The 27,593-nt window shown below is 56.9% G+C and overlaps 3 protein-coding genes across 4 annotated transcripts; all 3 read right to left on the reverse strand.

Annotated features, from left to right (window-relative positions):
• Nucleotides 1-148: 148 nt before the first annotated feature.
• Nucleotides 149-3,146, reverse strand: C9H19orf67 (chromosome 9 C19orf67 homolog). Its single transcript, XM_006066530.3, has 6 exons — nucleotides 2,556-3,146; nucleotides 1,744-1,888; nucleotides 1,524-1,624; nucleotides 1,252-1,437; nucleotides 763-897; nucleotides 149-323 (listed from the first exon to the last, which is right to left on the reverse strand). Exons 1-6 carry the CDS (start codon nucleotides 2,891-2,893, stop codon nucleotides 149-151), a joined length of 1,080 nt encoding a protein of 359 aa, XP_006066592.1. The 5' UTR covers nucleotides 2,894-3,146.
• A 975-nt stretch (nucleotides 3,147-4,121) lies between these two features.
• SAMD1 (sterile alpha motif domain containing 1) lies at nucleotides 4,122-7,406 on the reverse strand. The gene is made up of 5 exons (XM_006066531.4): nucleotides 6,101-7,406; nucleotides 5,388-5,682; nucleotides 5,196-5,292; nucleotides 4,974-5,085; nucleotides 4,122-4,872 (listed from the first exon to the last, which is right to left on the reverse strand). Exons 1-5 carry the CDS (start codon nucleotides 7,043-7,045, stop codon nucleotides 4,714-4,716), a joined length of 1,608 nt encoding a protein of 535 aa, XP_006066593.2. The 5' UTR covers nucleotides 7,046-7,406; the 3' UTR covers nucleotides 4,122-4,713.
• A 1,708-nt stretch (nucleotides 7,407-9,114) lies between these two features.
• On the reverse strand, nucleotides 9,115-26,648 carry PRKACA (protein kinase cAMP-activated catalytic subunit alpha). Of its 2 annotated transcripts, none has more exons than XM_025293672.3 (10): nucleotides 26,383-26,648; nucleotides 18,541-18,602; nucleotides 17,964-18,092; nucleotides 15,618-15,716; nucleotides 14,534-14,616; nucleotides 13,390-13,516; nucleotides 13,202-13,297; nucleotides 12,979-13,101; nucleotides 10,784-10,948; nucleotides 9,115-9,882 (listed from the first exon to the last, which is right to left on the reverse strand). In XM_025293672.3, the coding sequence occupies exons 1-10, from the start codon at nucleotides 26,426-26,428 to the stop codon at nucleotides 9,757-9,759; spliced, it is 1,056 nt and encodes a 351-aa protein (XP_025149457.1). In that variant the 5' UTR covers nucleotides 26,429-26,648; the 3' UTR covers nucleotides 9,115-9,756. The 2 variants fall into 2 exon arrangements, with proteins under 2 accessions (XP_025149457.1, XP_006066594.1); XM_006066532.4 differs by lacking the exon at nucleotides 26,383-26,648 and adding an exon at nucleotides 22,756-22,792.
• Nucleotides 26,649-27,593: the final 945 nt, after the last annotated feature.

Below are 27,593 nucleotides of genomic sequence, written 5' to 3' on the forward strand. Positions count from 1 at the left end.
CGGGCCGGATCCAGTGCGGACGGGCCAGCTCGGCCTGGCCCCTTGGAAGGCAGGCCGAGCCGCACTAGGAGAACGAGTGAGCCCCTCCCCTACCCCCTCTTCTGGAGTTTGGAACTGTCAAGCTCCAGCTCCCACCCTCTCTCCAGGTTCAAGACTCCTGCGCGGCCCACGCCGCGGGCCCGGCGGCGCTCGGGGGCCGAGCCACGCCCGCCTGGCCCGTGAGGATCTGCACCAGTAGGTCGGTGGCCAGCATGTGCGACGGCTCCTCGAAGCCGATGGTCAGCAGCTGCTGGTAGTCCCCGGGCGGCTGCGGGCACAAAATCCTGGGGGCCGGGGACAGACAGGCCAGGACGTGAGCGTCCCCTGCCACTCGGGAGCCCCTCCCCTTGAGCGAAAGGCTGTGGCTGAAAGAGGCTTTGTTTCAGCTGGGGGTGGGAAAGTGGTTTCCTTGTTGATGAGAAACCTAGAGGGTAAGGCTCTGGGAGGCTAAGCAATTTTATCCCTGACCTGGCTGACTGCTCAACGAGCTGTGTGTCCTTCGGCAGGTAACTTAACCTCTCTGAACACCTGTTTCCTTTGTAAAATGGGGCTAGTAGTATAGACTTCAGTGGGTTGTTACATGAGTCTGCATAAACGCTTTTCAGGGCACAATAAAATTCATTATTATCAATGATAACAGTGTTGAGGAAGGCAGATGGTTTCTGGTTGGTTTCTGTCCCTCCCTCCAGATCCCACCCACCTTACCATTGCCCTGGCTCCTACCATGAATAAAGGTCATCCTCGGCTGGTCCTAGGGGCACCCATCGGCCGATGGACCACAGCTTCTGAATCTGGGGGCAGGAATTGGCGGGACTCTTGCCTGTGTCTTCCCATGTATCTCTATAGCATAGGAAGTAGCTGGGAGGGGAAGGGGCAGCAATTAAAAGTGAGCAGTGAGTAGTTTCTTAGTTCTTCTGTTTGAGGGCTTTAATTTTAGAGGTAAAGTGGAAACTCATCAAAAGTTGCCTTCAGGTTCTCAGGTAGGCATGTGACAATACTGAGGCCTTTTCTCCCTGTCAGCCTACTTTTTTAATATAAGTACTTCTATTTTGATGGGGGCATCTATGTATGTATGTATATTTAAGGTGAGGATGACCTTGCAAAGGTTCTTGAATTCCTGCTTGGCTTTCCACTTTGGTGGTGGTTCAGTGGCCCAAACTGGCATTCTCCCATAGCGAGGGGGAGGACTTGGATTCTGATAAGGGGACTCACTAATCCACGTGGGAATCTTGCTCCCGGCTGCTGGGCTCTGGGGTGGTTTCCAGGTTCCAGCGCATCTTCTTATAGAGGTATCGGGGGAAGCGGCTGGCGGTGTAGGCGGCAGGGGCACAGTATCTGAAGATGGATACCTCGTGGGAAGGACTGATGGAGAACCTCCCGCAGAAGAAACAAGAGATGCTGGCAGGAGATTCAAGAGTAGGGAATGAGGCTATGCCCTGGGCTCCTCCACCCCTGACCCCAAGCCAAATCTCTTATGCTTTTACCTTAGGGGGTCAGTCTCCTCCAAGTTCACGAACCCAAATGAGGCATACATTAGGACCAGCTGTTCCAGGCGAAGAGTGAGTTGTTGGGAGATCTCCAGCAGCTGTATGGAAGAGGGGGCATAACGAGATTAGTTGGCCTTCCAGGAGCATCCTCCCCATCCCCCAGGCCTGAGGGATGTGAAAGGGGCATCAGGGTCTGGGAAACCTGCTCCACACACACCCCCTTTCGGATCAGCTCCTGCAGGGCTCCATAGACGGGGGGCACGCTCCGAGCAGCTGCCTCCAGGTACAGGAAGTAGGGCTCACACATCTGCAAGAAGGTGGGCATGGCCTTTGCCAACTGTTCCTTCTGCACTCGGTCCCTGCTGAAGGGAGAAGCGGGCCTTTGCCTGAGTCCTTGGCTCCCCCACCAATTTCTCCTATTCTACTCACCCCTCCCACCTGTATCCCTGGCCTGGATTCCCACTACGAACAAACTCCTGCAGTCAGGCCTTTCTCAGAGGACCTTTCAGGACCACCATCAAAGACATGTGAAACACTTGTTAAAATGCAGACACCTGAGTCCCACATCTGACTTTGACCTACTCCTATTCCCTGGGTGAAGCTCAGAAATCTAGGAGTTAAACAACCTCCCAGGGGATTCCAATGGACATTGATCTGTGAGCATCACAGTCCCCCTTCCCTTGGTCTGGGAATCATATTATCCTCTGAGGTCTCAAACTGGTAGCCAGCAGGCCAAATCTGGCCCAGATAGGTTTTGTTTAGCCTGCCCAAGGTTCGAAACTTAAGCCAACAGTTAAAAAATGGGAGAAAAGTTCTAGCAGTTTGGCAACCTCAAGAGCCCACATAGTAGTCCGCCCTCCCTAACCCCAAATTTCTACACAGTTCTCATAACTCTGAACTTCGGTTGCTAATCAGCTAGCGTCATTTACTTCGTCTAGCTCCCAATGCAAACCTAGTGTATTTCGCCCATTTTGTTAAACCCTCCTCTTTCTCATCCATGGTAGAATCTAGGATTCCGTCGAGCATCACCTGTAGAGCAAGTAGCTCTGGAAATCATCTGCCTTCTTAAGCAGGTAGCAGAGCTGTTCGGTGATGGGGCTGAACATGGTGTCCAACGGCAGGCGAGGAGGGGTGGGCCGGGGGCCTGGGGCCAGACGCTCCGGTGAAGGCGTAGAGGTGGAGGCCTCGGGCAGCTGTCCCTGAACACCATTCTCGGGCTCCGCCTCGGGTGGGTTCCCAGGTCCGCCAGGGGGAGGCGACCACGAGGGGTCTTCGCAGGGCTGTGCCCCAGATTCCAAGTCGTCCAGGGGCGGCGTTTCCCCAGAGCCCGCGGGGAGCGGCCCCACGAACCACTGTTCGGTTGCCATCGTGCGGCAAGAGGCGGGGACCACCGGAGCTCTTTAAGCCTCCGCTGCTCACATTGGCCGCGGGTTCGACCCCGCCCAAGGTACCTCAGACCTGCCTGGCCTGGGAGCGCGTCCCTCCTCCAGTTCAGCCCAGCCTCGACCTCCCTGCCGGCGCCGCGTGGAAGGAGTTCGCCTCATTTGAATTTCAACACGCCGGAGGGGCGCGCCGCTCCTGCCCGCGCTGCGCGGCAGCGGCGCCCCGCGCACACGCGCGCTCCCGGAACCTGACCGTGGGGTGCGCCTCCGGGGGAGGTGACCTGGGCTGCTGCTGGCGCGGCGGTATCCTGGGGGCGCGGCCTGGGGCCAGCGCATCTCACTCCCGGAGGTGGTTTCCTAGGGAGGAGGGATCTTCACCGCGCGTCAAACCCCCGGGGTTGGAAGTATAGAAATCAAGGAAGGCCCCGCCCCGCTCGCTGACTCTGACCCCCAGGCCCTGGAATCTGTATTAACAAAACCTAATGGAATTGAGAAACAGCATTAAAATTTACTAGGCTCTTGTGATGTAGTAGTTGTCACTATTACTAACAATAAAAATCTTCACTTGGAAAAGATTTTCCCATCTCATGATCTCATCTGATGGCCCAGTCCCTCCTGTCCCTTTTATGAAAAAGATCTTGAGGATTGGAGACCCTACCATGGGCCCAGAACAGGCTTCTGCCCCGCAAGTTGTAGGCTGGATTCTTTGTTAACATGCAAAGGTTATCAGATACAGAGGTCTGAAGCCAAATACATTAATTATACTTAAAAGACACTGGGTAAAGAATGACAGGTGTCCGACTCCACCCTGTGTGACACCGAGCCAGCATCTTTGCAGTGATGAACCAGCTGCCAGGTCTATAAAGTGTGTGTGTGTGTGTGTGTGTGTGTTTTTAATGAGCTTTGTCTCATGGGGCTCTGGTGAGAACCCAGAGAATGCTGATAAAACCTAGAGTTAACTGCTAGTCACTTAACAAATATTCGAGCACCTACTGTGTGCCCAGGGACTATTCTGGGAAAGGAGAGATGGCAGAAGAAACAAATAATCCTGTTCTCCTGGAACAGTTACTGTCAAAATTACAGTCAGCTCTGAGGCAGCACCACTCACTACCAAGTCTCCCTCCTCATACACCTTTGTCCTAAACCCAAGACTCCCAGGGGGCCAGGGTGGCTCTTCTCCCCAGACTACTTTCATGAAATGGACTCCATACCATTTTCTTCTTCTCTCTTTTTTTAAAATTTTATTTAAAAAACCTTCGGTGCAATATTAAAAAGCAATACGGCCAGCTGGAGCAACAATGAACAGAAAGAAAAGGGGAGGACGGATAGGGAAGATCCAGGGACCCCTTTCCCAGCTGCTACCAGGGGCTGGAGGCCAGGGCCAGACTGGGGAGGGGCCTGGGTGGTGGGGGAGAGAGGAAAGGCCACCCACCAAAATGAACAGGCAGAATAAAACACTGATTTAGGAAACATCTGGCTGAACTGAAGAGGATCTAGGGAAGATGGGAAGTCCCCATTTTCTTCCCCCAAAATGTCCTAGACTGGGTTGGCCGGGGCAGGGAGGGGTTGGCCTCCTGGGGTGAAAGGAATAGGCCTTGTACCACCCCATACTCCTTTGTCAGGGAGTACAGGATGTGCTGGGGGGCCAGAGGTGTGTATATTGGGGGAAAGGTGAGTAGGAATGCCCCCTCACTAGAATCTGTTATGAGGGCTGAGGGTGTTCCCGGTCCAGCTCCCAGACTCTTGGGGGTCTTGGGTGAGATGGAGACTGGAGTGGGTCGGGGCAGGGGTGTGAGGCTGGGCGCTCAGCCTAGAAAGCCGTCGGGATCGTCCTCCTCAAAGTGGCCTTGCTGCAGCACCTTGATGTGGTGCTCGTAGATTTTCAGGGCTGGGCCGAGGCGGATGGACAGGCCTGTCAGCACGTCTGTGCGTTGCATGAGCAGCAGAGACTTGCCATCGATTTCCTGGGTGGGACCGAGGAGAAAGGGAGAGAGAGAGCAGGGTCAGAATACACCCCCACTGAGACCCTGAAACCCTGGGGCTAAGTTGAGGGGGCGGAACCCACCTGTTCTTGGAAAGCTGTGGCCTGCTCTGGGAAGCCAGCCTCGGTGAAGTACTCTACCACATCTGTCACCGTCCACTCCACAGGATCAGCCGGCTTCTCCTTGCGCCCGGAACTGCGATGGAACAGAGGAAACCAGTGAGTATTGACGCTCCCGTGGTTCTGTTACACACACCTGGGCAGCACCCCCACCCCCCACCCCGCGTCTCAAACACTGCAACTTACGGACAGCCAAAGGGGGTCCCATCAGCCCCAGGTAGGGCTGGTTTTCCTGGGGGCAAAGGCACGGGGGATGGGGAGTCTGGCCCAGTGGCAGCAGAGGCTGGGAAATAAAAAACAGATGCCTGTGGTTTTGTCTTGGGGCTTGGTTCGTTCCCACCAGCCACCCTTCCCCCCCTCCCCCAGAGGGGTCCTTACCTGATCCTCCTTCCTTATTCATGGCGGCCATGGAGAACACCTGACGGGTGCCACTGCCTGGCGCTGGCCCGCGTCCTTCATCCTGGCCCTGATGGGGTCCACAGGGCGTCCACTCCTTGACCCTCTCCTTGGCACTCTGAGGGCCCCGCTCGCCATTAAGCTGGTGGTGTTGGGGACCTGCAGGACGGTCTCCCTCGGGCACCTCGGAGCCCTCAGACACTTCATCTTCATCATCTTCTTCTTCGTCATCTTCATCCTCCTCTTCCTTCTCAAGCACTCGCTCTTCTCCACCCCTCTGGTGCAAGAGAAGGAGGTCCGTAAGGGCAGTAGCTGTTCTAGCCCTGGGCCCGACCCGGGGATCCAGGACCAAGCGGACTGCCTCACCACCACCTTTAATACCAACACGGACTAACTTTTACACATCCACTCCGTGCCAGGCTCTGTGTTAATAAAGCTCTCAGTAGCTAAATCTCACTAAACTCGCTCAACAACCCCAAGAGGTCGCTACTGTTATTAAGTCGCGTTTTACAGCGGAGGAAACTGAGGCTGGCGAAGATTAAGTCACTTGCCAAGGTCACCACCCGCCGAGCCCGCAGGGAAGAAGCGCAAAACCCCGGCCGCCCGCGGCCCGCTTCCTCCTGGGACTCTCGCCCCGCCACCAACTTCGCCAGCACCTGCCCATCGCACGGCGCCCCCCTCCGCGGCGCGCTCACCTTGCTCCGCGACGCGCGGGCGCTGGCGGCCGGGGGCGCCCGCCCGGGCCTGTCCCCGCGGGGCAGCGCGAGCGCTCCGAGACGAGTGCGCTCCAGGCGGCCCCGAGCCGCCGCCTCCTCCTCTAGCAAACCCTGCACGCGGCCGCGGGTCAGGCGGCCGCCGGCGCCGCCGCTACCCCCGAGGTAGCGCACGACTTCCCGCAGGCTCACGGGCCGAGCCGGGCCGCCGGCCCGCGCCGCGCCCCCCTCCGGCGGCTGCTGTGGCTGCGGCGGCGGCGGCGGCGGCTGCTGCTGTGGCTGTGGCGCCGGCGGCAGCGGCGGCTCCCGGGCGGCGACGGCGGGCGGGGGGGCGCGGCGCGGGCCGGCCGGGGGCGCCACTGCCGGAGGAGCGGCGGGCGCGGGCGGCGGCGCGGCCAGGGGCGCGGCCCGCTGCGCGCGGGGGCCCGGTTGCGCGGGGCCGGGCGAGGGGGGCGCTGTGGCGGCAGCAGCAGCGGCCGCGCGGGGCGCCCGGGCCGGGGCGGCGGCGGCGGCGACGGGCGCGGGCGGTGGCGGCGGGGCGGGCGTGGGCGGCGGCGCGGCGGCGGCAGCGGGGCCCCCGCGGGGGGCGCGCGGCGGGGCCGGCGGGGTGGCTCCGCGCCGGGGCGGCTGGACGCGCGCCGCGTTGCGGTACGAGATGCTCCCCTTGTAGCTGACCCGGAGCACGGCGCGTTGCTGGATCAGTTTCTCTAGCTCGGCGCGCGTGCGCTCCGGCTCCGGGCCGTGCCGCCGCCGCACCATCCGGCAGATGCGCTCCAGGTCCGGCCGCGCCTTGCGCGAGCGCAGCGAGTCGATGGTGTCCAGGATCCACTCTTGGTAGTGCGGGGAAGCGGCGGACGACGAGGCAGCGGCCGCCGTGGTGGCGGCCGCCGCCGTCTCCGGCGGGGGTAGGGCCGGGGGCCCCGCCATGCCTCCCGCCCGGCCCGGCTGCACCGTGCGCGCTGCCTCCCTCCCAGCGCGGCGCCCCCCTCCCCGGCACCCCTCCCTCCGCCGCTGCCCGCCTCCTCCGCCTCCCCCCCCGGGGGGCGCAGCGCCTCGGCGGAGCGGCGGCGGCGCTGCTGTTTCTTTGCAAAAAAAAAAAAAAAAAAAAAAAAAAGAACGAGAGAGAGAGAGAGGGAGCGAGAGAGAGAGAAAAAACAGTGAGAGAGAAAGAAAAGAGAGAAAAAAATATGCACACACTCACTCACTCGCACGCACGCACACACAGACCCGCTTCTGCTGGGCGCGCGCGGGGCCGGGGATGCGAGGAGGGAGGAGGGGAGCGCGGCGCGGCCGGCCCCTCCCCGCCGCCGCCGCCGCCGCACGCGCGCCCTGCGCCCGGGACACTCCGGCCCCCCTTCCTTCCCTCCCTCCCTCCTCCCCGCCGCCCGCCTTCCTCCCTCCCACCCCCACGCGCCCGCTTTTAAGGTGGAGCCCGGGCCCCCCGCCCGCCCCCTTTACCCTGCGCTCTCGCTCACTCCGGCTCGCCCCGGCCCCCCCTTACAACTCCCGCGCGCTTTTTAAGGAGGCGCCGCGGAGTTGGCGCCGGGGCGGGGGCGGGGGAAAGCGGCGGGCGGGGGAGGGGGAGGGGAGCGCCGGGGGGAGGGGAGAGGGGGCGGGCGGGGCGCGCGGGCGGTGCTCGGCCGCCCTCCAGCCATTGGGCGCGGGACCCAGACGTCCCCGGCGCCCAGCCCCCCTCTCCACGCCTCCCCGGCGCGCTCCGCTCTCGGGACTGCACTTACCGGGAACTCGCCGCCCGCGGACCGGGCCACTGCACTCGCCCGGCGCCGCAGGGACCTTCGGACCACCGCCGCCTCCGCGCCCCTTGGGCGTGCTTGGCCCTGCGCGGGGAGGGGGGCGCGCACGGTCTCCACCACCCCATACCCCCCCTGCCAGGGCCGCCCCCGCCGCCGCTCGGCTTCCCGGCCCCAGCGTCTCCCTAGAGCTCCCGCCCTTTCGGCCTCTCGTTGGACGCAGAGGGGGTGCGCCTCAGAATGTGGGGACCCCTAATCTTGGGTCAGAGGGCAGTTTGGCGCCCCCTTCTCAGGCAGGGCGGAGGGGAGTGGCGGAATTCCAGCTAAACCCAGCTTTACAAGGACTCCAGGCCAGGTGCTGATCAGCTTGGACGCTGGGGTCCGAAATTCTCTTTCCAACCCCCTGGGGGTGCGTGGGTGGGTGACCGAAGTCAGGAACACTAGCGACACTTTTTTTTAAACAAAACTTTATTGATAATAGTTTTCAAATATGTTTACAACAGCACACTGTTCAAGAGGAAGTTGCGTCCTTCGCAGCACACAGGTTGAATCACCCCCGCGCCCACCCGGGGTCCCACCCCAGGCCTGAGAGCTCCTCCTAGGATGGGGAGAAATGATGAGAGGAACAAATGTGGGGATGAATGGGGTGACTCCCGACTTTTCTATTAAGAGAGAAAAAACCACAAATGGGTGGTGGCGGTGGTGGGGGGGAGAACCGGTGATTGACAGCTGACAGCTAAGCAAAGGAGGAGAGCCCAGGATGGGGGGTGGAGGGCGGAGGCTGCTGGGTGAATAAAATAAGCAGCCCCTCGCCAGCAACCCTGGCCTTGAACCCGGGGGTGGGGGCGCTCTACCTCCTTCTGCGGTGATTGCCTTCCCAATTGACAGGAAGCTGGACATTAAAATCTAGCTGAGAATAAAATCAAGGAGTTTGGGGACAGTGTTACTGGGAGGGACAACCCTGGGCTCGGGGCTTCCCCTCTTGTCTTTTCAGGGGACGACTCCTCTTTGGCAGGGAGAGGGGCAGCTGCTTTGTCTGGGTCCCGAAGCCCAAGAGTGAAGACAGGTCTGTTGGGGGCAGAACAGAGTAGGGGCTTCCTAAAGGGGCTGAGACCCTTCCAGGCTTGGCAGGGCATCCTGGGGGAAGGGATGGGGGGAGGAGGCAGGAGAGATTAGCAGCTTGGGGGAGAGGTTCAAACCCCAGCTCCTTCCTGTACAGTCAGTCTGCTTCCCAGTTTTTGTTAAAAAAAAAAAAAAAAAAAAGATTTGAAGAGGAGGGGCATGGGAAAGGATGGGAGAGGAAGGAGGGAGGGCGGCATTGATGGAACTTAAATAAGATTGTAAATTGTATTTTTTAAAAAAATTATACCAAGTGGCCCACTGAACGTGTCACTAAAATCTCTCCTTCCCTGGCAGGATTATTCTGAAGGCAAGGTTGGCTTTTCATTCATTCGCCATTACAGAGTGGTGCCTGTCGGGTTTTTTGGGGGGGAGGGGGAGGGGTGGCTGTAGTTAAGTTTGGGCCCCTCTTGCCACACCCTGTCCCTGAAACCAGGGAGACCTGGTCTGACCTGAAGAAGGGAAGAACTGAGAAACTCATTTAAAACAGGCAGAAGTGGGCTGGGGTGGGGGGCTGTGGAAGGAAGGCAAAAGCAGTGGGTGGGGAGGCAGGAGGGCAAAGGGGGTGAGGGGGAGCAGCTGGTGTTTTGACCCAAATACCTGGACTTCCTGCTCCCCCTACCCTGGAGGGTGGGGCTGGGCGGGTTAAATTAGATGCAAGGAACTCTGGGGCCCTCTGGCTGTTCAATCCAACCCTCCCACCCCCCCACCAAAAAAAAAAAAAAAAAAAAGGGAAAGAAAGAAAACCCATGGGGCACAGGCACACCCCTAGAACTCAGAAAACTCCTTGCCACACTTCTCATTGATGGAGACTCGGATCTCTTCCTCCTCATAGTCGTCAAAATTACTTGTGTCCCCAGGGCCTTTAAACTTTGGTATGAAGGGAGCTTCCACCTGGAGAGGGGTCAAGAACCACTCAGACCTCAGCAGTCAACATAATCATCATTACAACAATAAATGTGAATGGGTTAACATTCATAACATAACTTACTTTGACCCAGGCCTGAGCTTAGCATTAGTGTGGACTCATCTTAAGAATCTTATAGAGACTTCCCTAGTGGTCCCGTGGCTACAACTCTGTGCTCCCAAGGCAAGGGGTCCAGGTTTGATCCCTAGTCGAGGAACTAGAGCCCACATTCTGCAACTAACAGTTCACATGCTGCAACTAGGCCCAGTGCAGATGAATAAATTAAAAAAAAAAAAAATTTTATAGCCAACACTGCTGCTGCTGCTAAGTCACTTCAGTTGTGTCCGACTCTGTGTGACCCCATAGATGGAAGCCCACCAGGCTCCCTTGTCCCTGGGATTCTCCAGGCAAGAACACTGGAGTGGGCTGCCATTTCCTTCTCCAATGCATGAAAGCGAAAAGTGAAAGTGAAGTCACTCAGTCGTGTCCCTCAGCGACCCCATGAACTGCAGCCTTCCAGGTTCCTCCGTCCATGGGATTTTCCAGGCAGGAGTACTGGAGTGGGGTGCCATCGCCTTCTCCGATAGCCAACACATTGATGGGCAAATTATTGGAAAGTATTAATAATTTGCCCATAGCCAACACATTGATGGGCAAATTATTAATACTTTCCAGAGAGAATAGTCTCCTGCCCAAGGTCACAAAGTGGCCAAATGACTCTGCAACTCTGTTTCTAGACCCCCACTGCTCTAAGTTGCCACATCTAGATTCACCCAGAGCCTGAAGGCTATTTTTAGATTCCCCTTCCCTGTTCATCTCTCCATTGGTAATACTCCTCCCTTCTCCCCAACCCCCCAGAGCACCTGAGGAAGGAAGGGGGTGCCCTACCTTCCTCTGGTAGATGGCAATCCAGTCAGTTGTGGCAAACCACTTGTGGTTCTTGATATCATTGACCCCATTCTTGAGGTTCCCAAAGCGCTTGGTGAGGTCCACTTGTAGGAGGTTGCGCAGCAGATCCTTCAAGTCAGAGCTGAAGTGGGACGGAAACCGCACCTGAAGAGTGGATAACACAGAAAGACTGGGAAACCCCTCTGGAGCTTGGGGAGCCCAGCACACTGCCTTCCTCACCCAACAGTCTTATTGGGTGGAAGACCCCAAACTGGATTGTGTGTTGGAATCCCATTTAAAACAGCTTGTTGGGCCCACTGGAGTTTCTGATTCAGGAGATCTGGGTAGGGCCTGAGAGCTTATATTTCTAGCCAGTGCCTGGGCTATGCTGATGCTGCTGGAAAGGGGACCACTTTGAGAACTGCTGCAGCAAGGTAAGAGCTATGATGTTCCCATTTGATTTTTTATTTTTCTGGCCTCACCGTGAGGCTTGTGGGATCTTAGTTCCCTGACCAGGGACTGAACCTGGGTCCTTGGCAGTGAAAGCAGAGACTACCTACTGGACTGCTAGGGAATTCCCGAGGTTCCCATTTTACAGAAGAGGAAACTGAGGCTTGGCAGGGTTAAAAAGCTTGCCCAAGGTCACACTGAGGAGCAGGACAGGTTGGTTCCATATGTGGGGTCTGATGGACTCCAAAACGTGCATCCTTAGCCACAGCTTCTTAAGGTAGCTCTGCTGGGGTTGGGGGACTTCAGAAATATTCATGTTTCAGAGAGAAATAATCGTTTTTCTATTTCTCTCTCTCTGCATAGCTAAGGCTCTTCCATTCTTTAAGGCTCAGTGTAACTCTTCCAGAAACTTCCCCCAAATGCTTTGAGGCTACAGCCTTGTATATAAGTAGTCAGTGGATTTACAGTTGCAAGAACTGACTTCCAGCACCGCTCTGCTTCTTACATGCTGTGTGACCTTGGCCACCGCCTTAACCTCTCTGGGCCTGTGCCTGCCTCTCTGGCATGGGACAGATATCCCAAGGCTGCATGAGGGAGATAATCCCGCTGTGGGTGCGTGGGAACTGCAAAATGCTACAAAGAAAGGAGTCAAGCTCATCTTCTCCTCTCCCCCTCAGAAACTTCTATGACTTTTTTTCTCCCCACTCTGGGCCATTTTCTTGGCAACCTCTATTCTGCCTTGTGGCAGACACCTCATCTTTCCCTTTTTTAACGACTCCACTTTGTAGTTGGTGACTCTCTTAAACCTCCCTGAGAGGCAAGTGGCTTGGTTCCCCAGTTCTGAGATGGATGAGACTCAGAGAAGCAAAGATATTGGCTTGAGGTTTCAAAGTTGATGGATGGCAGAGCTGGGACTTAGAACCAGGTCTGCCCACCGAGGCTGAGCTGGGAGCCACTTCCACCACTTTCTGAGCCAGGTGGAGGGATGGCTGGTCCTCCAGGGGAGGTGGGTGAACCGAAGGCAGACATGGGGTTCCCAGCCTCTTTCGGGACAACAGTGTTGTGTAACCCTGAACCAGACATGTCCAATCTCTGGGCCTCAGCTTCCTCCTCCCTCACAGTGCTGTGCGACCCAGGGGGTGCACGGGACAGTAGGCACTTAATGCACTCCAGGGCTCTAACAGTTCAGCCACCCCTTACCCACATCCTCCAACCTAGAAAGTCTGCATTTGGGAAAGGAGGTGGGGCTATATGTCCTGGGTGACTCCCTGTAGGGCTCTAGAGTACTGCTTGGGAACTGAACACACTTGCTTTTCTGATGTCAAACTTATGGAAACTCAGGCTAAGAGGGTCACACAGAGGTGAGATGAGCCTCATGTCAGGCAGGGCAGGAGTTTGAGCGAGTTTTGGAAACCTGTGGAGTTTCGGCACTGAAGGTCCAGAGATGAGTGAGGCTGTGTGAAATGGTGGCCTCAGTGTGGTGGGTGTGTCTGGTATCACCACCTGGCCCAACTTCATGAACTTCTAGATTGTTCTTTTGGTTTTTCTTTGGTTGCCCCTTGAGGTATGTGGGACTTAGTTCCCCAACCCAGGGATCAAACCCAAGCCCCCTGCAGTGGAAGCAAGCGCGGAGTCCTAACCGCTGGGCCATCAAGGAATTCCCGAGATTGTTCTGACAGTGATGAGCAGGGCTCCACAGTGGGCAGGATGGTCTTAGGGCTGAGCCCCCTACATCCGGGCCTCACCTTCCCAGAGACAATCTTCTCGTAGATCTGGATGGGCTGGTCGGCAAAGAAGGGCGGGTAGCCTGCGGCCATTTCGTAGATGAGGACCCCCAGGGCCCACCAGTCCACAGCTTTGTTGTAGCCCTGGAGGGAGAAGGGTGAGGTGCAGGTGTGAGGAGAAGGGTTAGGAGGGGCGTGGGCGGAACAGGCCTCCGGGTGGTGGGAGGGGTTGGGAGGTGCCTACTTTACTCAGGATGATCTCGGGGGCCAAGTACTCGGGGGTCCCACACAAGGTCCAGGTGCGGCCTTTCACACGCTTGGCGAAACCAAAGTCTGTCACCTGCGGGCACAGGACGGGCGGTTGGCTAGGAGGGCGGGAGGGTTCAGGCCGGGGCTGCCTGGGGCTGCCCCCTCGCCCGGCCCAATGGGCACCTGAATGTAGCCCTGCTGGTCGATGAGGAGGTTCTCTGGCTTCAGGTCCCGGTAGATGAGATCAAGCGAGTGCAGGTACTCAAAGGTCAGGACAATCTGGGCGGCGTAGAAGCGTGCGTGGGGCTCACTGATGGAGATAACAGAGGAGGGGATGGGTGAGTGGGAGTGGCCATACCCACAGCACCCGCCCACCCCAGAGCAGTCCAGCAGGTGGGCCTGTGGAGCTGCCTCCAGCCTAGGTGATCATGATGCATCAGCAGATGGAGAAGGGGAATGACAACACACTCCAATCTTCTTGCCTGGGAAATCCCATGGACAGAGGAGCTTGGCAGGGCTACAGTCCATGGGGTTGCAAAGAGTCAGACACGACCGAAGCGACTAAACAACAAGGAGATGGATTTGTCAGTTTCTCTTGTGTGAGTACTCTAAGAAGCTGAATAATGAAAAGCCTTATTTTGTGATTAAAAAAAAAAAAAGCACCCACAGAGCAACCTTCTTCATCTACAGCCCCAGACTGGAGACAGCCCATGTGTCCATCAGCAGAGGAATGGAATCACAAGTTGCAACAGATTCATACAATGGGATCGGACCCAACTCCACCACCAGGACAAATGAGGAATATACCCAACAATGTGGCTGGGTCTCAAAATGATTATGTGAAGCAAGAGAAGAAAGGGACAAAAGAATATGAATGGTGTGAGTCCATTTATATCAAGTCCAGACCCAGACCAAACGCACTTATGGTGTTTGAAAGCCAGAAAGGACGTTGGCCTTTGTTGGGCCAGTGATTTGCCTAGAAAGGAATTCGAGGGAATTTTCCAGGATGATGGCTACACACATCTGTGCAGCTGTCAAAACTCATGGGACCGGGTATTGAAAACCTGTGCGTTATTGTACATAAAATGTATTGCTAAATAAATAAGTAAAATAAAACGAGAGCATAAATTTAAAGGACATAAAATCACCCACTCACGGGGTGACACCTAGGTCACTGTGTTTGTTTTGTTTCATGGTAGTTGAGACGTTGTAGATTCAGATTCCTCAGCTCAGGGGGAATGAGAACCCACCGGGACCCCGAGAGACCACTTTCAAGGATGATGCCCATGGACAGCCCCAAGGTGGCGGGGTGGGGCGTCGGGCTCACCTGAACCTCCCGATCCGTCGCAGGTGTGAGAACATCTCCCCACCGGGCACGTACTCCATGACCATGTATAAATTTGAGTTGTCCTGTGGGAAGCATCAAGTGATCAGGGCTCTGCTCCCCAAGCCCCGGGCCCCATCTGCAGGCCTAGTGCCCTGGCCCGGCAGGTGTTCAGAAAGTGACAACAACCATCTCGGCTCCCAAGTGGAGCGCGTCCCACGTGCCAGGCGCTGTGCTCACCAATTACCTGTCTCATTTCCTTCTGCCTGAGAGAAACTAGGGGCAGCCGTCATCCTGCTCACAGGGGCCCAAAGTGAGGGCCGGTTAGGGGTACATGAGGGGTACAGCCGGTGTCAGGGCTGCAGTCAGAACTCCATGGTGGCTCATGTCTGTGACTGTCCTGACCAAGGCTCTTGGGGCCACAGTTTTATCATCTGTCAACTGGGACCAGGATGGGCTACAGAATTTGTGGGGCCCCCCAAATAAAAGTGTGAGGCCCCTTGTTAAAAAACATGATTATCAATTTCAAGAAGGTGGCAGCAGAGGCTTAAACTAAGTGCAGGGCCCTTGTGACTGCAGGGGTCACAGACCCTGAGTGGCCTTTCCCAGCTCTCGCAGTCAAGGCTTAGGATGATGCCCAAAACAGCTCACACAGGGCGCTCATGCTGTGCTTTGAACTGTTATGGCAGCCCCAGGTGGGGACTGCCACGATACCCATTATACAGATGAAGAAACCAAGGCTCAGGGGAGTAAAGTCCCTGGCCAGGGTCACACGGCCAGGAAGAACAGGGCTGGCACTGGAACCCAGGCTGAGTGGCATGGCTTGTGGCCATGTGTCAGATTCTTGCTATAAACGGAGTGATGATTTTGAGGGACGTTATCCAGACTGAGGGACTAGCCCCAGGTTATCAAGCTAGACGCTGGCAGGCCCAGTTGAACTTGGGGCTATCAGAGCCCCAAGCTGATTTGCACACCCCCGCCCCATCAGTGGACAGCCACTGGTGGTGATCAGCCCGGCCCCGGCTCTGGGAACCCAGAGGCTGCACTGCCTGGCAGCGGCCCCAGTCTGCCACCACTGGAACCCCACCTTGAAGGAGAACTCGAGTTTGACAAGGAACGGAAAGTTGACCGCCTGCAGGATGCGCTTCTCATTCAGGGTGTGCTCAATCTGTTTCAGCTTCACCACCTGCAGGAGTGGGAGGGGAGAGTGGAGAAGACGGGGTGTGAGCGAGTCCTTTCCCTCCTGACCACCCAAAAAAAAAGGAGAGGTGCCAGGGCTGGGCCAGGTCCTTCATCTAGAATTGTATGAGTGGGGACTTCCCTGGTGCTCAAGTGGTGAAGAATCTGCCGCCAATGCAGGGGACACGGGTTTGATCCCTGGTCTGGGACAATGCCACATGCCATGGGGCAGCTAAACCCATGCATCACAACAAGTAAGCCTGTGAGTCCCAACTACTGAAGCTCGCATGCCCTAGAGCCCATGCTCCGCAACAAGAGAAGCCATGGCAATGAGAAGCCCGTACACCACATAGCAACTAGCGAGAACTCCCACTCGCCGCAACTGGAGAAAGCCTGTGTGCACTGCACAACAAAGACCCAGTGCAGTCATAAATAAATAAATAAGCTTTGACCTAAAAAACACACACACACACACTGTTTTAGTGCCTGGGGACTGTCAAGCCCTGGGCCAGGTGCCTGTCCCCACATGGCATGCAGTCATGCAATTCAGGGCAAGAACACATGAGTCACCAGGCCACAGGGGTCAGAGCCGTGGTGGGGGAAGCTGGGGGCCTGTGGATGCCCAGATAAGGCACCCGGTGAAGTCTGAGGAGTCAGAGAAGGCTTCGTGGAGGAAGGGGCAGCTGAGCTGAAACAGAACATACAAGCAAAAGGGGCACCCAAGGGGTGGGGGGTTTAGAAATACCTTCCTTGCAACTAGAGCGCACCCCTCCCCACAATCCACCTGAACCCAGGGCTAATTCCTCCTCCGCCCTCAGCCATCCCCAGCAGCCGCCTCACACACTGACAGGAGTCCTGAGGAGGATGCACTGGGAACATGCATGTCTGGAAGTCCAGATGCAGAGAAGGGAAGTGTGGTGTCCAAGGTCACATGCAGCTAGTCAACCTCAGACCAGCTTGTCACACGCACGCAATCTGGCCCCTCGGTCAGCTCTGAGCCCCACTGCAATGGGGCTTCTTCTGCTTTGTTCACGACATCCTCTGGGTCTATACCTGCACTGTCCAGGACAGTCCACACTAGCCACGTATGACTGCTGAGTACTTGAAACCTGGCTAGTTGACTGACAGATGGAGTTTAAAATGGAAAGTATCTTGGGGCTTCCCTGGTGGCTCAGTGGTAAAGAATATGCCTGCCAAGGTAGGAGATGTAGGTTTGATCCCTGATCCGGGAAGATCTCACCCGCCTCAGAGCAACTAAGCTCACGTGCCACAACTACTGAGCCTATGCTCCACAACAAGAGAAGGCCCCGCAATGAGAAGCCTGTGCACCACAACTGGAGAGTAGCCCCCGCTTGCGACAACCAGAGAAAAGCCTGAGCAGCCACAGAGACCCAGCAGAGCCCCAAAAAAGATGTTTTAAACAACAAAAGTCAAAGTATTTAAAACGAAAATTTAAAAACTGATACTCAGTGCAGTTACTGGGCAACTTTCAAGCCTGTTTGGAACAACTTGGGTTATGTGAACCTGCTTTTTCAACTTGTCTTTTTCTTTTCTTTCCAGTGAAAATGAACATCCAAACGAAGATGTGTTCTAAGTGTAAAGTACACTCTGGATTTCTAAGACTTAGTATGGAAAAAAAGAATGTAAAGTGTCTCGTTAATGATATTTCTACACTGGATACATATGTTGAAATGATAATATTGGAGATATACTGACTTAATTACAACACACTGTTAAAATGAATTCCACTTGTATTTTTTTTAAAGCTCTTAAAATGAGGGTTCTAGGGAATTCCCTAGTGGTCCAGTGGTTAAGACTCCATGCTCTTATGGCTGAGGGTCTGGGTTCGATCCCTGGTCAGGGAACTAAAATCCCACAAGCCACTTGGGCAAATAAAAAAAAATAAAATGAGGAGTCTAGAAAATGTAAAACCATATGTGATATATTTCCTGGACAGTGCTGCTGTAGAGCATTTTGCCTGGCAAAAATATTTACAGAAAGGAGGTCTGCGTAGACATCACTCCCCTCATGCTGGAAAATGCTTGGCTTTCTCAAGACAGGCTAGGTGTCTGATGCCGCATCCATGCTGGGATTGGCACTGGTGGCTCCCCGGGAGGGGAAACTTTCTGAAGGCAGCATGGTACCCTTCCTGCCCCCAGGTCTGGCACGTTATGGAGGTGCTCCAGGCGATGACCACTGCCCGGGCAGAGCCCTGGTAGCCGGGACCCGGGCCGTGTCGCAGGGCCAGACTCACCTTCTGTTTGTCGAGGATCTTCATGGCGTAGTGGTTCCCGGTCTCCATGTGCTTCACCAGCATCACCCGCCCGAAGGAGCCCGTACCCAGGGTCTTGATTCGTTCAAACTGATCCAAGTGGGCTGTGTTCTGCAGGCAGAGGGCTCTGGAGGGTCAGGGACCACCCCAACCCCTGCAGCTTGCGCGGCCCAAGTTTGGAGCATCCCCTCTGCCACCAGCAGAGGGGGCCGTGGGCACCGGGTGGAGCAAAGCCGGTAAGGACGGGGGCGGAAAAACAAGATGGCAGAGGGCGCATTCCTCAAGGCTGGTGGCAGGGTCCAGATCCAGCCCTGGCCAGGGGCCCAGGAGCTGCTGGCAGCTGCCTGGGGGGGCAGGGGCCGCCCGTTGGAAGGGGGTGGTGGGGTGGAGGAGCCTGGCAATGTGTGATCAGGTGCCCCCATGAGCATCAATGGGGTTAATGAGGGCAGGTGAGGCGCCTCTACAGGGCCCCAAAATCCTAGCCATGTCACCTGGATGTGGTTGGGGGTGAGGGGGCCGTCAGTCACCCCTCCCGGGACTCTGTACCCAGGGGGCTTACCTGAGCAGGATTTTCCCATTTTTTAAGAAAATCTTCTTTGGCTTTGGCTAAGAACTCTTTCACTGAAAGAGAGGAAGACAGTGAGGTGAAGACCCCATGTTGCTGGCATGGGCCCAGGCTATTCCTGGGGAGATGCTGATTTGTGCAAAGTGGGGTGCAGTCGCCTTAACCTAGAGCCTGACCTTCTCCCTGTGCCTTTGGGTGTCCTGGCTGAGTCTGAGGGTAATCCTGGGTGGGTGGGGCGGCCTGATCTGGGCTGGGGTGTGGGGCCTCTTTATTACAGAGAGCTGGGGTCCAGTCTCAACTCTGTCTACAATGGGGGACAGGGCGACTTGGGGGGTCACTCTTGGTGGGGGGACAGAGAACAGTGCCCGGGCCAGCCCACCCCCACTCGCCCCAGTTCTGACCGACATTCCAGGGCCAGGGACGACGCCAGCCGAGGTATTTATAGCCTCTGGATTTGGCGGCTCCTCTGGTCCCTTCTCTGGGGAGGCCGGCCGGGGTGGAGGCCTCTGGGGCTCGGGTAGCAGGCGCCCTTGGGGGGTTCAGCTGTTGCCTTGGCCCCCAGCTGGCTCCATTCCCGCCTTTGCCAATGGAGGGCCCCTGGCTCCTGAGCCGCTTCAGAGAAAGCCTCGCCTGATGCCTGCCCCCTACAGGCCCCTCAGCAGCCCCAGGTGAACACCACCATCCAGCTAGCATTGAAGATTTCCCTGTGGACCCTGGGCTTGCTACTTTGTGTCCACTCTCTCCTTTGGTTCACTTGCGCCCCCCTCCCCTCCCCCCCAGCCCCCGCCACATTCCTTTTATCTGTTCTCCCCATTCACCACCCCCCTGAACTGAAGCCTGAAAACAGGCATTCCCACCAGTATGGAGCAGCACCCCGGCAAAGTAGGTAGGGGCCAGGACTCTGGGATAAGATCAAGTTCAGCTCCTGGCCTGGTCCCTAAGGAGCTGTGTGACTGACCTCTGGGCCTCAGTTTTCCTTATCCGTAAACTGGGGATAATAATAGTACTGACCCAGTAGCGTAGTTGTAGGGACTCAAGGAGTTAATCTTGGCAAAGGGGGTTTGGATGGTGGCTGGCACAGGGTGTAAGTGCTATGTAAATGTCAGCTATTAATTTTGCTGTGAAGTATTTTTTTAAGTTTTTGGGGCCTCATGGCATGGCAGGCAGAACTTCCCTGATGAAGGATGGGAACCTGCGCCCCCTACCTGCAGTGGAAGCGTGGAGTCTTCAGGGAGGTTCAAGTGTATTTTAAAATAGAGGTATACAATACAGGTAGAGCACTGAATGCTCAGATCTTGAATGCGCGGCCTGACGGACTCTAGCGGTATGGACCTGTCCTTGCAACGGCCCACCTGGGGCCAGCCGTGCTGCTGTTCGGGACCCTCTCTGTGTGTCAGCTCTGTGGCACACTCAGTGCTTTCCACGCTTAACTCCTACACTGACGGCTCAGAGCTGCTATTACTCTCATTGGACAGATGAGAAGACTGGCCTCCGACCACTTTCCAGACAGTCCCTCACACCCACGAGATTAAGTGCTTTGTTTCTGACGGGTCCCAGGGCACCAGGGTGGCCCACGGACAGAGCTATCCTCAACCCTGATGTCCCTGGGATGGTTGCCACCCAGAGAGGGTCCTGCACACTTGTACTTTGGCTTTGCCTGTTATTTGCCTATCTCACCCGTAGGCAGTGCCAGGAATGCCCACAGCCTTGTGGGTAGCCACACCCCTCCCCCCATCAATCCTAAGACTCTCCCTCAGTGTTCCAAGAGAAGAGCCTTCTGTGGGGGGCCACAAGAGTGGCAGATGGAGGACAGATAGTTGGCTAGGAAAGCCCTATGAAGAATGACCAGGCAGAGAGGGGGCAGTCAGGAATGGTCGAGGGTCCTCGCTTGGTATGCCTGGCTGAGCCACCAACTTGTCTGAGAACTCTCCGAGCCTGGGGGCTGTACCGCTTGCAAGGGTTTCACTAGCACAATCTTTCTTGACATACGACACCTTCCTTGGAAACCTCCAAACGTACACACTGAATGCTGGATGAAGGTGGGCAGGGGGGCAGGGGGGTGAAGTACCCTCTTGGGACTCTACCGTCACCCACCCAAGAAGGCAGAGAGGAGTGCATTTGAGAGGAATCCAGGAGAAAATTAGGTCCTGCTTCTTCTTTTCCTCTCAGTTATCCCTGAGAAATGCCACATCCTGTTTTTTCCCAACGTGGTGGGTCGGCATCTCTGTCTGTTGGTACCCCACTAAGAGGCTCCACAAGGACGCCTTGATCCTGACACAGCCTTGCTCCGACCTTTCCAAAGTGCGGGAGGGACCAGGCTATGTGCGCTCTCATCAGCTTGCCAGATTTGGGGGTGAGGGACAGGGTGTGGCAGTGGCAGGAAGAGAGGGCAGATAAAGAGGAATAATGATGGGGGGAAAACCCAGCCAGGAGTCCCCATACTCACCTCTGCTTTCTGCCTCTTCCAGCAGAGGGTACAAGGGCGGGGAGTGGAGTGGGATGGGGTGATCGGGGGCCCGTCTGCCCGTGACCAGGGAGGCTCAAGGTGCTGGTTGCGGCTTAGGTGCCCAGAGGGTATGGTGCAGGTAGCCCAGGAGGCGGACAATCAGATGGCCCCAGAGAAGCAGCTGCAGGCACAGCTGGAAGGTGGTCTCTGAGTCCCCATCCCAGCCTCTGCCTGACCCCGGATCCATCCCAGGCCGCCCTGACTCTCCCAGGAACGTTCCCTTTGCAGGGAAACCAGGAATACAGCAGAGTCTCTGAGCTGACTTCCTTGGGAGGGCCTGGGGGTGGGGGTAGACAGGGGAGGAGGAGCTGGTTGCTAGGGAAGCGTTTAAAGCTACCTGCTCCCAGCTGGCCAAGGTTGGTAAAGGCCCTCCTTGGCAGCAGGTGGTGGGAGAGTCTCCTGAGGGTGTCCCTCCTGGCTGGCCTGCCTGCCCTGGGGGCGGGGTGCTAAAGCTAACTTCCTGTTCCAGGGACTTCACTGCTCCCTGCTGCCAGGCCCTGCCTTTCTCAGTGGGTGCTAGACTGCCCAGAGGATGGCATCCAATGTGCCCAGGGCAGTGCCCACTGGGGAGCGGAAGGAGTTAAGGCTCAGGCCCAGGCAGCAGCCGGGGCCTCCCTGGGGGTCAAGGAGGCCCCAAACTCCATTAATTAGCTGAAAGAGCAGCTGGAGAGAAAGGCGGAGGTGGGGGGGGGGGGGCAGTTAGAAACACCCTATCTCCTCCCGCAAGTGCTCTTTGAAGCTGGAGCCCTCAAATTTGGCTACTTTGAGAGAGAAATGGGTAACACTAACTCAGCCCTGCTCCTGTGCAGGGGCGGAGAGGGGCATGGCATCCCGGGATGTCCTTGGCCTCTGTCAAACCTTGCCCTGTGCTTGGCTCTGCTCTCAGCCCAGAAAGTCCAAACCGGAAACGAAACGCTAAACCCAGGGGTGGGGGAGGGGGAGGCAGCTTTGACTATCTTCCTCCTTCTTTCCAGATCCCCAAAAGAAGTGCAGGGTCAGTGGCAGCTACTTATTCCCGGGAGTGCCCGGCAACTTCGGCCCCTGCTGACAACAGGAAGTGCCAGAGAAGGGAAACCCAGCTAGCTGCTGTCTTTGGAGACTGTAGGCCTGGCCTGCTCCTGTTTCCCACAGGAGGGGTACCAGCTTCCACCCTGGTCTGGATTCCATTTGGGCTCACAGGGAAAACAGCCCTCAAAACGCTAGGGCCCCAGCAGGAGGCAGGATCCCAGCCTCAGATCTCCTCCCCCCGCCCCCCAAAAAATCTCAGGACCCCCTGTTCCCTGAAACCTGCTCGTCCTGAAAAGTCTGCGGCAGGAAAGCCAAGCCGTAGGCTAGGCCACCCCCTTGTCTGAGTTGGACCTCAACACTGGACTGGACCACTGCCTAGTACCACCTGGACTCCATCACTGAGCTGGACCAACCCCCACTCTGAGCTGAACCCCATCACTGAGCTGGTCTAACCCATTGCCTGGGTCTGGGTCAGATCCCCACTCTGGGTGGATCATCCACCCCACCCCCCACCCCCTTGTCTGAACTAAACCACCCATCTCCACTCAGGGTTGTTAGGAAGGGTTTCCAGGGCCAGTCAGGGGTCCACAGCCTTTTCCTGTCCACTTGCGCCCTAAACTCTACTGTAATCCCTCCTTGACTTGAGGGTCAGGGAGTGCCTGGGAAGTTGCTATAGCAACAGGGCTCAGCCTCACCATCGTTGGGGTTGGAAGCCATCACTCAGTCTTCCTCTCAAAGCACCGGGACTACGGTGGCTGGGAAGGCTCATGAGACCTGCTGCACCAGCTTAGCTGCTTATCACCAGAGCCCTGCCTATAGGGGGAGCCAGGGAGTAGTGGGGTGGTGGCAGGAAGAGAAACCCAACCTGGGGGCCAGCGGGTGCAGGGGAGGGGCAGAGAGGACCCTCAAGCTTCTTTAAGCCCAGGTGGACTTAAAGGAAAAACTGTCTTGGCAGGACCCTCTTGGGCACCTGTACAACTGCCAACACACAGACGGTGTCTGGCCCTCTCAGGCTTCTGTAGTATGTTACGAGGGCCACAAGTCTTCCCATCTATGGACCTCTTGGGGGCAATTCTCACTCTCAGCACGTGAATCTTCTGGTCTCTGGGAGCTGGGGTAGGGGTTAGGGGAGGTCTGGAGGGCTTCCTCTTACCAGTCCTGTACTTTCTTCCATGGACTAGCTCTTAGGGGTACCTTTTGGGGCAGGGCAGCCAAGGCTGGAGCCCCAGTTGGCACCCGTCCCCAGGGCCTCTTGGGGTTACTGCCCTCTTTCAATTCCTCTAGCTTGTTCAGAGCCCTGAGCTTGATCTTGTTTTTCCTCTGCCCTCTTAGCATCTTACCCAGGCTACCGCCAGTGGCTCTGGCATCTTTGGGTACAGATTTCCCCCTTCCTTGGTGGCGCAGACGATAAAGAATCTGCCTGCAATGCAGGAGACCCGGGTTTGATCCCTGGGTCGGGAAGATCCCCTGGAGAAGGGAATGGCTACCCACTTCGGTATTCTTGCCTGGAGAATCCCATGGACAGAGGAACCTGGCGGGCTACAGTCCATGGGGTGGCAAAGAGTCTGACATGAGTGACTAACACTTTCCCCCACCCCATTCCCGGGCTGGTTCTGAATCCCTGCTCTCTTGAGAGGAGGCCAAGGCTGTCCTGCCCCAGCATGGAGACAGCAGCACAGGGGGCTGCAGGATGCCAAATGGTGCCTACTAAGGTTTGGCACGTTCCTTACTCTAGTTGGGCTGATGTCTGGCAGATAAAATTCAGGTGCCCCCTGAAGGCTGGCCTCGCTACTATCCCCACTCCCCCCCCCTCATCCTAGTTGTGGGAGAGGGCAAATTTTGTCTAACTCCAACCTCTCAGAATCGGAGCTTTGAAGCAAAGAGGGGCTTCTTTCCTCATCCTCTTTTCTTCTCCAAGAGCCCCTGCAAATCTCTGGAAGGAAGTACAGCTTAGGGTGTTTCCCAAAGTGTGACCAGGTCCCACTGGCTGGGGACGAACTGATGTTAAGGATATTTTGCCTTTCTAGTTACATTGTATTTTAAGGTGTACCAGAGAGAATATAACTGGTATAGCAATCCCATGATTTCATTTATATTATTTCTCAGGACGGATCGAAACTTACATCTGAACAAAAGTGAGTCAAAATTTTTATTTCAGTTAACAAAATAGAAGTGAATATAGTGAAAAATCAGGGGGGCAGCTTGGAAATGTTTGAGCTGGGAAATTCTGGGGTCCAGGAATTTGGCTGGTAGATGGAAATGGATGTGAATCCTGCTTCTGTGGCATCATCTATGTCAAACTCAGAGAGCTCTTTTGTAAAATTCAGGTAACAGCCTGTTATGAAAAATCACTCGAGCAGATAGATCTATGGAGACCATTTAGCCTGGCACATCCTAGCTGCCCAGTAAATAGTGGCTCTATTTTATCCTGATAGTCCCTTCCTGGGTGTCCAGACTGTACTCTGAATTACCGGTTCCTTCCGGAGCTTCTGATCTTTTTCTTGGGAATCCTTATCCCTGTGTGGCTTTGCCACCCCACCTCTCTCCACTGCATGTGTTTGATATGCCTTGAAAGTTTTCCAGGACTATGTCATCTCCCCAGCTTTCAACTGAGTCACTGAAATATACAACTGTCTGCCTCTACCTTCCACCTCCGGGCCGGCCTCACCTGCTGGGGGCCCGGCCCCTCCCCCTCTGTCTAGTCCCCTCCAAGCTCATGCCCAGACCATTTTTGGTCACTACCCACCTGCTCCTCTGTCATCAAGCGCTCAGCTACAGGCACTTGCCTCCCTGTCCCCCGCCCATCGGTGACATGTCAGGCTTCTCCATGGCTGCTCAGCAGCTATAAGTTCTGCTATTTGAATCTGGGTGGAAATAAAGTTCCCTGGCTTCCATGCTTGGGTCTTTCTGGGAGGGAGCATTCAGGGAACTCAGACACTGGGATCTGAGACAGGTAACTGGGAAAGGCATATTTGGATGTGGCCATTCCTTTTCAACTCTATTTCTGGGTAACTGGAAGGGGATCCTAGTTGAGGCCCAACTTTAGGGCTGGAGTGATGACAATTTGAGAGCCGGATGACTTGAGGAAGGAACTCAAGACCATTTCTGAAGGCATTTCCAGATACAGAATCTCTTCCCCTGGCTGGCTGGAAAAGGCCAATATGATTTGGGGGCTGAGGGTGGAAACAGGCCCCCCTCTGGGTGAACCCTGGGGATGATCACAATCTGTCTCTTGGCAAAGCAAGTCATTAGATGTCACCCACTACTCTTCCTAACTGTCATCCCTTGAGTCCTCTTTCTCACCATCCCAGCTCTAGCTGAATGAGCCCTGGTAAACTCACTCTTAATCCCCCACTTTTCATCCCAAGCAGGTAAAGAAGCCTGAGGGACTGGGTGAATGATCAAGCCTCAGTTGTGACACAACCATTTATTGAGGGGCCCTCCAAAGAGCCTAGAGCTCACTGCACAGCAGTAGATGGGAAGGGGCTCTCTGCTGAAACCCCTCACCCCCAAAGCCAAGGAAGAGGACGCATGGAATTCCAGCATGATTGGCTCAAACCTGGCTTTGCAAGCACAGAAGCAGTTCTCTAGGTTCAGAAACAGTGTGCGACCCCAGCCGGGGACAGACGCTTGCTTGGAGAAGGAAGCACAAGCAGAGAAGCAGTGACTGAGAGGATGAGAGAGGGGCAGAGGGACCCAGAAAGATCCTGTCCCCCATGCCAAGTGACACAGAAGGGAAAAACAATGCTGGAGGTGGCTCTGGGAAATGCTCAAGGGTGGGTTTGAAGGGGGGCTGTGATAAGGTGAAGAGGGGAAGGGCAGGAGAAAGATGGCGGGGGCTGGAGGGGGGAGGGGTGTGGTCACCAAGTGGCCAAGGTCCCTGTGGGGTGGAGGCAGACCCCAGAGCACTCCCAGGCCGGCAGAAGCCTGGGTCGGGGTTCGGCAGTGGGTCTCATCTGTGGAAGAGGTGAGTGAGGAAGTGGGGGGATTTGAATCTGCGGAGAGGGACCAGGAAAGTCGGGAGTTGGGTGGTGATAGGGCCCCATGTGGGGGCCCAGCGGTCATACGTGCCATGGGTTGGCAGTGACAGCTGAGGGGGGAGCACAGTCTTTGCAGTGGAGGGGAGGTCTTTGGCAACGGGGTTCCTACGAGGTTTTCTGCGGGCCCTGGGCCCCAACCTTGGACAGGCACGGGGAAGGGGCGCCTGGGGGTAAGCAGAGAGAAATGGGGGGGGGGGCGTGGGGGGAGGGGCCAAGCAGTGATGGACAGGGAGGAGGCTGGCAGCGCGAGACCGGGATCGGGGTCACGGCCCGGGCACTCACCGCTTTCTTGCTCGCTGCCCTTCTTGGCGGCGGCGGCGTTGCCCATCGCGGCGGCGGCGGCGGCCGGGGCCGGTCCCGGAGCTGCGGCGCGGCGGGTGCTGGAGGCGGCCCGCGGCCCCGGAGCACGCTGGACGGCGGCGGCGGCGGCCCCTCGGGTTGGCTGCGCTGGTTGAGGCGCCGCGACCCCCGCCCAGCCCCTGCTTCCCGCGTCTCTCCGCGCCCGCCCGCCCGGGAACCTCAGCCCAAGTCCGCTGCTGCTGTCCGTGACGCCCCCGCAGCTCGCAGCTCATTGGCCTAGGCCGCCCTGACTGACGGCGCTACGCTGCCATTCATTGGCTCCTCGCGATCCTCCCGCGCTGCCATAGGCTCTCGGCCTCATGACGCGCTCCTAGGACGCCTGGCCACTCGAGCGCTTGCGAGACCCTAACTGGGCGGGCCAACACGTCTGATTGGCGGAGGCTTCCGACAGAGCCCAGGGTCCGCCCAGCGAGGCTGCCAATTGGTGGAGGCGCGCTGTCCGGCAAGCCCCGGCAGAACGTTCAGTGTCAATCCCTGGGTGAGAGGGCGGGGCGGAGGCGCAGTCTGCTGCCCCGGCGCGCCGGCGGCCGCTGGCCGGCGGCCGCGCAGCGCTCTGAGGCCCAGGAGGCGGTCCAGGCAGGCGTTCGCCCGGCCCCGTGCGCGCCGCAGTCCCCCGCCCCCGTTCAGTGCGGCAGCGGCTGCGGGCCAGCCAAGGTTGGCGCCTCGGCCCCCACCAACCCCAACCCCGGCGCAGCCGCTGTCCACCTGCCAAGCGGGGGAGGGGCGCGGCAGGCGCCGTGGGTCATAGGTCGCCGGGCCGCCGGCCGTCGTCATTCATAAGGCCTGGCTCAGGATAGCAGCACCAGGGTCGGGTCCAGGATGGGACCCTGCTGGAGGAGCTTCAGGAGGATGCTGGGCTCTGGGAGTGGGGCACTCAGTAGACACCTCTTTGCTGGGTGCCTACCCTGGCCTCATGCCAGTAAGAGCTGGAACTTGTTAAATACATTACTTTGCACCATACTCCTTTCAAGTAGGTACTATTATCATCACTCCCATTTTACAGATGAGCAATCTGGGGCACAGCCAGGTTGAGGATTCCCTCTGGGCAATGCAAAAGGAACCTCATCTCCTGGAACAGAGTAGCGAGATGCCCCTTCCTTCAGCGTGCGTGCGTGCATGATTAGTCGTGTCCA

Source organism: Bubalus bubalis, chromosome 9 (genome assembly GCF_019923935.1).
Source record: "Bubalus bubalis isolate 160015118507 breed Murrah chromosome 9, NDDB_SH_1, whole genome shotgun sequence".
Taxonomy (NCBI): Eukaryota; Metazoa; Chordata; class Mammalia; order Artiodactyla; family Bovidae; genus Bubalus; species Bubalus bubalis.

What these genes read in the sequence shown, in the direction of transcription:
- C9H19orf67 (XM_006066530.3), bottom strand. Translation starts at nt 2,893, where the DNA reads ATGGCAACCGAACAGTGGTTCGTGGGGCCGCTCCCCGCGGGCTCTGGG. An exon ending in GAGGAGACTGACCCCCTAAG is followed by an intron (nt 1,438 to 1,523) that starts GTAAAAGCATAA and finishes ATCTCCTGCCAG; the next exon opens with CATCTCTTGTTTCTTCTGCG. An exon ending in CAAGATTCCCACGTGGATTA is followed by an intron (nt 898 to 1,251) that starts GTGAGTCCCCTT and finishes TTCCCCTCCCAG; the next exon opens with CTACTTCCTATGCTATAGAG.
- SAMD1 (XM_006066531.4), bottom strand. Translation starts at nt 7,045, where the DNA reads ATGGCGGGGCCCCCGGCCCTACCCCCGCCGGAGACGGCGGCGGCCGCC. An exon ending in CCCGCGCGTCGCGGAGCAAG is followed by an intron (nt 5,683 to 6,100) that starts GTGAGCGCGCCG and finishes CTCTTGCACCAG; the next exon opens with AGGGGTGGAGAAGAGCGAGT. An exon ending in GAATAAGGAAGGAGGATCAG is followed by an intron (nt 5,293 to 5,387) that starts GTAAGGACCCCT and finishes TTTATTTCCCAG; the next exon opens with CCTCTGCTGCCACTGGGCCA.
- PRKACA (XM_025293672.3), bottom strand. Translation starts at nt 26,428, where the DNA reads ATGGGCAACGCCGCCGCCGCCAAGAAGGGCAGCGAGCAAGAAAGCG. An exon ending in GGGCAGCGAGCAAGAAAGCG is followed by an intron (nt 18,603 to 26,382) that starts GTGAGTGCCCGG and finishes CCTCTCTTTCAG; the next exon opens with TGAAAGAGTTCTTAGCCAAA. An exon ending in AATGGGAAAATCCTGCTCAG is followed by an intron (nt 18,093 to 18,540) that starts GTAAGCCCCCTG and finishes CTCTGCCTGCAG; the next exon opens with AACACAGCCCACTTGGATCA.